Source organism: Electrophorus electricus, unplaced genomic scaffold, assembly GCF_041902795.1.
Source record: "Electrophorus electricus isolate QZ-2024a unplaced genomic scaffold, ASM4190279v1 Scaffold176, whole genome shotgun sequence".
In the NCBI taxonomy this organism is placed as follows: Eukaryota; Metazoa; Chordata; class Actinopteri; order Gymnotiformes; family Gymnotidae; genus Electrophorus; species Electrophorus electricus.
Window position 1 is genome coordinate 1 of NW_027658457.1, and position 10,000 is coordinate 10,000.

Here is a 10,000-nt window from a genome sequence, read left to right on the forward strand (position 1 = left end):
ACTCTGCACAGCAGCTATTGTCTTTATTACTAGTGTACCAGCAATACAGGCTCTGATCCTGTGTATTTATATGTGTGTGTGTGTGTGTGTGTGTGTGTGTGTGTGTGTCCAGACCTGCCCTTCCCTCTTGCCGGTCAGTTTGTGTCACCGGCAGTGCAGACGAGTGCAGGAGGACATGTCTGGGTCTCCGTAGACCCACGTTGTCACCTGCACTATGAGATTGTAATCAGTGGCCTCAGCAAGAGCGACGACGTCGCCGTGAACGCCCACCTGCATGGATTGGCTGAGATTGGTGAGATGGACGAGTCTGCTACCAATCACAAACGACTGCTGACTGGATTCTATGGCGAACAGGTGAATAAGGAACAAGACTGTGACAGAAGGAAATCTGAGTTCTTTTTTTCACAAGTATAAATTGTTTTCTCTCCCTCTTGCTCTCTCTCTCTTCAGGCCCAGGGTGTGCTGAAGGACCTGAGTGTGGAGTTATTGAGGCACTTGAATAAAGGCACTGCATTTATTCAAGTCAGCACCAAGATGAACCCTCGGGGAGAGATACGGGGACGAGTATGTACACACATAAACATGCACACACACACACACACACACACGCACACACACACACACGCACACACGCACACACACACACACACGCATACACATACACACACACACGCACACACACACACACACACACACACACACGCATACACACGCATACACATACACACACACACGCATACACACACACACACACACACGCATACACACACACACATGCATGCACACACGCATACACACGCATACACATACACACACACACGCATACACACACACACACACGTATACACACACACACATGCATGCACACACGCAAACACACACGCACACACATGCATGCACACACACACATACACGCATACACACACACACGCGCACACATACACATGCACACACACACACATGCATGCACACACGCAAACACACACGCACACACATGCATGCACACACATGCATGCACACACACACACACACATACACACACACACGCATACACACACACAAACACGCATACACACACGCACACACACATGCACACACACACCCGCATACACACCCGCATACACACACACACGCATACACACACGCACACACACACACACACACACGCATACACACACACACATGCATACACACACACACACACACACACACACACACACAGACACAGCAAGACTACCAGCTCAGCAGAAACTCTGAATCACAAATTAAATCTTAGTCCAAAGTTTCCATGGAAACATGGCTACTATAAACAGTATAAACACAGTGAATTGTGAAACTAAAGCCCCAAATAACATTTCCTTCTTTCTTTCTTTCTCTCTCTCTCTCTGACTCTCTCTCTCTCCTTGTCATTCCTTCTTTACCTATGTCTCCCCCCCCCCCCTTCTAGATCCACGTCCCAAACACCTGTGAATTCGGTTCCCGCGGTGACGTGGTGGAGGAGGCAGAGTTCGATGACCTCGTGTTTGTGCAGGACCCCGAGGAGGTGAAGAAGGACCCGCACGCATGCTTTTTTGAGAGTGAGCACCACACGCACGGCTCGCGGTGGACACCCCACTATAACCCCTGCTTCACCTGCACCTGCCAGAAGAAGACTGTCATCTGTGACCCCATCATCTGCCCCACCCTCACTTGCCCCCACACCTACCAGCCCGAGAACAAGTGCTGCCCCGTGTGTGATGGTAAGACTGGTGATTTAAAAACTTTACAGCATAGTTTCGCCCCACTGTCTTGAAGTTTGAAGGGATTGTTGTGAAGATGTTTATTTTTGCTGTTGCGTGAGAATAAATTCGAACTGATGTGCAGTTGTTCTATAATGTTTTCTTATGTAACGTCTCTGCACGTGTCAAAATCACCATTTGTTGTGTCCCGTGAAACGTTTTTGTGCAAAGCTGAAAAAGAGATCATATTGTAAATCTTTGATATTTCTGCAAAGTGTCTGTGTGAGTTTTTAAGTTTCTCACTGATATCTGCACTTAGAGAGGAAAGCACCCAAAGAGATCTCATCCACTGAGAAACTGGAAGAACACCCAGAAGGTAAGCAAAGGAATTCTTCCAATATTCCCTTAAATGCGGCACTGAATGCCATAGCATAACATTACACATATGAGGTTAACCTTCTAACGAAGTGAAGTATTCCGGTGCAGTTCCGAAGCTTCGGAAATGCAACAAAGCTAACGTTCCTCCTGACTGTGTGCCATTATTGCATTAAAGTTTTATCCTCTGGGAGCACCTCTGGGTCCAGTGGTTAATCTGGTGGTGTTGTGTCCCTGTTGTGTTTTAGGGTGCTATTTCGAGGGTGACCAGAAGATGCATGCACCCGGAACCAAATGGCATCCGTTCGTGCCGCCTTTTGGCTACATTAAGTGTGCCGTGTGTACCTGCAAGGTTAGTCCTGCCTTAGAGACAATCCCTGCCCTCTGATTAACCAGCTGCTATGGAGACCACTGCCATCTGTTTTATTTGCTCCTCCATGGAAACAACAGCCACAGCTGATGTGAATAAATACCACTAACGGGAGCCCAGTTTTAGCATGGTGGTCAGTGTGCAAGTTGCATTTCTGCCCATCATTATCACTTCTTTATTTATATTGGTTTGTGTCTGTTTTCATTTTAATGTTTCCCTCTGCGATTGTGTATTAGGGTTCTACTGGAGAAGTGCAGTGTGAGAAAGTTACCTGCCCACCACTTACCTGCATCCGACCAATCAGACGCAACCCCTCAGACTGCTGTAAGGAGTGTCCTGTGGAGGACACGCCCCTGCTTGAGGAGGGGGAAATGATGCAAGCGGACGGAACGCGCCACTGCAAGTTCGGCAAAAACTACTACCAAAACAGCGAGAACTGGCACCCTCTTGTGCCATTGGTCGGAGAGATGAAATGCATCACATGCTGGTGTGATGTAAGTCTCAGCCAATCAGTGTTTGAAAACAGGCCACAGGCAAATCAATTATGTTAATTAAAGCAAGAAAATCAGAGTTGCTTTTCAGCTAGGTACTTTCCAAGCAGAGTTGTACTGTGCTTTAACAAACACTTGGAAATGATTCTGAACTATTCCTATCAGAAAAAAAAAAAGATTGCAAAGACCTTGATTCCAAAGTGCATTTGTTTAGTGTCAAAATGAGTTTAAAAGATGAGTCTCCTTAAAGTAGTGAGAGCTCCATAAGAGCTGAGATGAATGCCTGGTACAGTGGATTTGGAAATGAGGCGCGGTGTAATTATAATGGAACGTGGCAGGATGAGTGGTCAAAAACATATGGGGCACATTCTGCTGTCCAAAAAAAAGTATTCTAGGATTTGAAGTTTTTAGAGGGTGATTTCATGCATTCCTGACATACTTTCTTTCCTTTCCCTCTTTCTTTCTTTCCTTCCTTCTTGCCCTCTCTCTATTTGTCCCTTTCTCCCCTCCCTCTCTCTGTCTCTCATTCTCTCCCTCTCGCTCTCTGCAGCATGGGGTCACCAAGTGTCAGAGGAAACAGTGTCCACTGCTCAGCTGCAGCAACATCACACGCAGAGAGGGGAAGTGCTGCCCTGAGTGTGCAGGTAAAACACACACACACACACACACACACACACACATACACACACGTACACACACACACACACACACACACACACACACACACACACACACACACACACACACACACACACACATACACACACGTACACACACACACACACACACTCACACACACACACACACACACACACACACGCACACGCACACGCACGCGCACGCGCACGCACACGCACGCACACGCACACACGCACGCGCACACGCACGCGCACGCGCGCACACACGCACACACACGCGCAGGCGCACACACACGCACACACACACACAGGCACACGCACACACACACACAGACACACGCATGCGTGCAAACATACACACACACACGCATACGCATAAGCCTATGCTCATACATAATCCGTACACACAGATTAACAAACAGCATAAGGGTGTCTACACTAAAGCTTGGGCTACAATAATTGTATGATTATACATTTGAATGGGTGATACTGTCATGTTGCGGCTCTGCCAGAAACACTCTCCTTCAGCTTCTACTTATTGGCCCTCTATTTTCCCTTACAGATGAATTCAGTAAAGAAGAGGAGATGATGAAGATGGAGGAGAAAAAGAAAAGCCGGAGACACTGATGTTCCACCTCTCCCTCCCTCCAGCCCCCCTCCTTCACCCCCACTCACATGCCCCTCTGTCCACACCCCCCCACCCCCACACCCCCGGCCCTTGGGCTGCCTCTCGCCTTTGGAGTGGGCCACTGGTGGACTGTTTTAGAGACAACAGAAACATGGGCGGGAAGAGAGAGAGAGAGAGAGTGTGTGTGTGTGTGTGTGTGTGTGTGTGTGTGGGAAGAAAAAGAAAAAGGCTAACTGAAGGCTGAAAGAGAAGAAAAAAATGGAAGGAAGGACAGAGAGACGAGAGGACCGACTAGCTGCTGCATTGTATAGAAAAAAATCCTTTGTGAATGATTTTCCGAAGTGAATGTTTTTCGCTTTATTTTTGTACTTAATTATTTTTGACTTGGAGCAAACTCTGGTCATGCCAATACAGACAGGCAGATGTATGTTTTCTTAATGATGGTGAGCGTGTGTGTGTGTGTGTGTGCGCGCGCGCGCGTGTGTGTGCGTGCGTTAAAGGAGCCTCTTAAGTCGAGGCACAGGCTTAAAAGGTGTGGAATTGGCAGTAAACTCATTGGGTGGCAATGAGTGGATGTAAAACAAACACACACAGACACACACACACATTCCAATATGCTTCCTCAGGTCACAGCAAGCTTCCTACAGTATTCATCGTCTTTATCCAGTCTTATTCAGTATGAAAATCTTGGTCCCTCTTTTTATCCAATAAGATGCACTCTTCTATATTATGCAAAAGAATTGTGATGTTTCAAATTGCCTGACTGGAGATTTTGCTCTGTGACTGAAACACTCTTAATGAGTGGGAGGGTCTTGACTAATCAAGCACCAGAGTTTAGAATACAAAGACCTCCCATATCTGCCCCGCCCACTAGTGTTGCACGTCATGTCCTTCCCTGTCTGTTTATGTTTTTTTCTGATACTTTTGTGTAATTTTTTATAAATACTTGCTGTCTGTATTGTGATTATTATGATGAATATTGTATTTCATATTTATTGTTTTGGATAAATCAATAAAAATGTTCTGTGATATATAAGCTGTTTCCTCAAGTGTTCCCATAATTAACCTTTCCCTCACTGGATGTAATACCTCATTTACATTTACATTTAGGTGATTTAGCAGACGCTCTTATCCAGAGCGACTTACAAAAGTGAGTCGTATCTTTTACCTCATTTCTTTTATATGTGGTTTGATATTCCCTTGTGCCGTCTCCCATCGGTTTAGGCTGTCTCAACAGGCATCCTCACCCCACCAATGTATAGATAATTCAAATTAAAATTACATAATAACAGTGGCCTGTATATTGTATGTTGACATCAGTGTATAAGATTGTAAACATTGTTAAAACTATTCATGTCACAGTGACACGCCAGTGTAAACATGCTATTGGCGTTTAATTCAAATTAGTACAGAGAGCTGCAATCTTGCTACAGCTCCATTGGTTTACATTTTCTCATTTTGATGTGTGGAGAGTAACTGGTCGCTTCTATTATTAAAAGCATCTCCCCGACATTCAAACGGCTAGCGACATCAAAGTGGAGTAGGCGGGGAACCAACTGAGACAGAACAGTACTGTCTCGCTTTCTCAGTCTCTCTGTCCTGTAATTTTCTAACCTAATCGTGCATGTTTTGCCATTTTCTCTCATGGCTCTCTTTTTTCTCGTTTTCTTCATCATCTGGATTTAAGGAATCGAGAAATATGAAATATGAGATGCACTCTTCCCCCCACATACACACAGACAGACAGACAGTCACGCACGCACGCACGCACGCACAGATCAGAGGGACCCATGATGTAACTCCTTGCTGTAACTGAAAAGGATCTCTATTTGTTGAATAGTCACAGACCACATGTAACCATGCATCTTATGGAGCAACAGCAACACACACATGCACTCTCTCACACACACACACTCTCTCTCTCTCTCTCTCTCTCTCTCTCTCTCTCTCTCTCTCTCTCTCTCTCTCTCTCTCTCTCACACACACACACACACTAGGCGAAAGGATTCATTCTTTGCTTAAACAGATATAGACCATATGTAACCTGGAGACCTGAGTATGTTCTGTAAGAAGAGGCCCCCCAAAACATATGCACGCTTATTCACACTCACACTCACACACACACACACACACACACAGAGGGTGTTTTTTCTATGTTCAATAAACACAAACCATATGTGACCTACAGTGTCCTCTGCCACTGATGAATCACACACACACATGCACACTTACTTGAGACACATGAAACAGTTAGGCAGAACACACTCACAGACACACATACATACACACATACACCCCCTCACTTGCACACTTGTCTAGTCTGTTTGGACGTGTTGCAGGTGGCTGCAAAAAAAAGCTGCAGCCACCCATGAGTGCACCCAGTAGCACCTGCAGGAACGCCAGGCGCCAGGCACGGAAAGGTCAAAGTTCACTGACAATGCACTACTGCGTGCATGCAAGCAACTTATGTATGACTGAATAAAGTATATTCATAAGGCCGTATGTGGGTGGGTATGTGTGCATGTGTGTGTGTTTATGCAAATGTGCATTTGAGTTTATATGTACATCATTCGTGTGTGTGGATGTGCGGGTGTGTGTGTGTATGTGTGTGTGTGTGTGTGTGCGCATGTGTGTGTGTTTATGCGTATGTGCATTTGAGTTTATATGTACATCATTCGTGTGTGTGGATGTGCGGGTGTGTGTGTATGTGTGTGTGTGCGTGTGTGTGTGTGTACTGGACATTCTTTTTGCTCTTTTGCAAAATGTTTGGAGCTACTCACCTCGTTTCTCTTCTTCACCATCCTCTCATCATTTCACTTTCTCTTATTCAATCCTTCCTCTCTCTCGTTCTGTTAGGATGAATAATGAGGAGGAGAGAGAGAGAGAGAGAGAGAGAGAGAGAGAGAGAGAGAGAGAGAGAAACAGAGATATCCTATACTTTAGCTTGCTGTAGCTAAATCCCTGACTGTGGGGGTGATGTAGATTCTAGCTGGTACTGAAATGGATCTCTGTAGCAAATATGACACAGGAGATTCCCTTTTAAACTGATCTCCCTCAGACTGCCTTTAACCCATAACCCTACCAAACCTTGCCGAGCATGACACTGTTTAACCCCTACTGCACCATTAAAATGATACACAGCATAAGGCTCACTTGATCTGTCTTGTAAACTCCATCCAGCACAGAAGAGTTATGATAGTTTTCTGTAGCAGTACTGAACACTTTCATAAAACTGTCACAAAGCTGGAGCACAGGGCAGACAGATGTGGATATTTTGTGAATGTTGAAAATGGTTGAAAATGGATCTTATAGAATAATAGAGTATAACACACTGATTGTAACCTATTTATATTTTCATTTACGTTCTGTTTAAATACTGGTACATATAGGCTTGGGTGAAAAGATGCCATCAAACACATTATTTAATTTAATTTAAGACTTTCCCCCCGGTGCACCGTTGATATTTATTATGGCGTTGTATCTACTACACTTTTCGTTTCTCCTCTGATTTTTCTATTTTTAATTATCAAATTAATTAATCAATCAATTAAATAATCTATTTGTTGTTATTTTTTAAGCACTGAATACATCGTATTTGTTTGAAGATTGATCTTTTTATCTCCTGTGGGGTCAAACCGCTACTCACTGATCGGGGATCAGATCTCCCGAGTACACGTTGGAATAGAAAATACATTGCAAGTCCTCTTGCTCAAGAATGAAAGAGTGAGAACGAGTGAGAAAGAACGAGGTGTAGAGTGTTTATAGAGCAGTAACGACAGCAGAACGGGTAGAATACATAAGGCTCCATAAATTAAACTTCCAGCAATTCCATCAAATAGTCAGCGCTGCCTTTCCGCCATCTAGTGGTCATAAAGGGGAATGTAAGGAAGGCCAGGTCTAACATTTACTTGCGGCGAAATCACTTACGAGTATTATTCAAGCAGCATGAAAAACAATCAAGTTGTCTCGGCATTTTAAAATGTTACTTAACGTTACTATCTTTAATCAGGTTATTTCTAGCTACCGATGTGCTGAAGTCGGTATCACGTTGATGGGTAAATAAATGATTGATTTAATGCAGTAACTAGTCGGTGAACGGTGAGAAACGCAGGTTACAATATTGGAAACGTTTAGCAGCTTCTTGGCGGAACGGATCCCGCAGGCGTAGCCCACGCTAACTGACTGAATTTACGATAACTTAATTTCCCGTGAGGATAACGAGAAGGTGGGACCGAGCTCCCAAATCAATTACAATTTGGATCCCTATTGCCCAAATCTGCGCTAGTCATTAGAAGATAAAGTCGGTAATTCCACATGGAAAAATATTAGACTCAAACGTCAACAAGCTGAACATTATTCCACCGGAATCTGATTTACCCGACTGACAGTTTTTCGGTTTTCTAAGTGGCACAGAGAAACGCGGCACAAGCAGTTCACGGTGCGGTGCCCGGACGATCGTTCAGCCTCGTGCCAGGTCATCTTGGGCCAACTGCCTACACGACGAGAAATAGATGGAGGCATTCACGGTCGCTTCTGAAAAGAGCTTTATTCACGTTTTATGCAAGAAATTGATATGCATGCATGCAAACTCGTGGGAGAAACGATGGCTATTAGAATGAATCTTTTTGTGCACACGCCCTGTACGTATCATACCCACGCGAGGCACGGTGGCGGGGCACGGCAGCGAATTGCCTTGGCTGCACCCGCATTGCAACACGACCGAAACCTAGTCACTCTCCCCGCCCGTGGGAAGACTGTTGCATGCGTGGGGCTCGGCCGTTTGCGCGCGAGTGCGCGCTCCTTCTTTCATTCTAAATATAGCTGCGGACTACGTCCTTCTGCGCGAGTGTCTCCCTCACAAGCACACACCGGCGCTTTTTTGTGAGGAAGTTTTACACACGAGCACTCGGCGCAGAGTCGGCAGTTCAGCTGTAACAGTCGGAAAAGTCGACACAAGTTTGCGCGTTGTGTAGCGTTACTCGGTTTTTCTCTGACTAGGACCTCTGTTTGGATGGAATCACGCAGGTGACGCATCCCGGTATCTTATTTCTTTCACTTCCACCGGAGATTAAGATCGAGTTTAGAACGGAATAATCGTGAGTAAAAACGTAACAGCATGAACTTAATCATCACGACCCCCCCATCGCCTGTCCTCTTCCCGCGATCATCCCCGTGCCCACGCGCTCACCATGTTCATTACAGAATACTCAAACTCGAGGTCCTTTGCGAAAATGACAGAAAGCAGAATCCAGAACAAACATATCTTCAAAAGACGTCATGCTGTGGTAACCAAAGACGAAGGCGAGACTCGATTATTTTGCGTAGTACTTTTCACCACTCAGTGTCAAAGGTTATGTTTAGTTACATTTCGAGCTAAACTATTACACGATACATGGTCAGTTATTGAGCATTTTATATCATTTCATACTGCTCTATCAGATAAAGTCTTTCTCATTTTCTAACTTCTTTTAAAATGACATTCTATCATGATTTGTAAATCCGGACTGCATGGTTTTACATATTTTGGTGTTAAATATGTTGAATGAATCTACGTCATACGGTCTGTATATGTTTTTTTTTTCGAGCAGTTTTTTGGGTGCATTATTGATTGATTGACTGACTGACTGATCGATTGTTTTTTTAATGCACAATACGCCTACGAATTTGGTAACTGGCCTGATTTTGCTCGCACGCATGTAAGTATTTCGTTTATTAGCAAAGCGGTCTGGTTTCACAGAAAAGCTCTAGCATCCCCCCCCCCTCCCCCCCCCGCGCAACAA

The 10,000-nt window shown here is 44.8% G+C and overlaps 1 protein-coding gene across 1 annotated transcript; it reads left to right on the top strand.

The window, feature by feature from the left end:
* Nucleotides 1-112: 112 nt before the first annotated feature.
* On the top strand, nt 113-5,256 carry LOC145655112 (chordin-like; the record flags this gene model as incomplete). Its single annotated transcript, XM_081708888.1, has 8 exons — nt 113-354; nt 451-564; nt 1,448-1,739; nt 2,038-2,094; nt 2,342-2,445; nt 2,700-2,957; nt 3,505-3,598; nt 4,155-5,256. Coding segments are annotated over 8 exons (1,226 nt in total), but the record flags the coding sequence as incomplete, so codon positions are not given.
* Nucleotides 5,257-10,000: the final 4,744 nt, after the last annotated feature.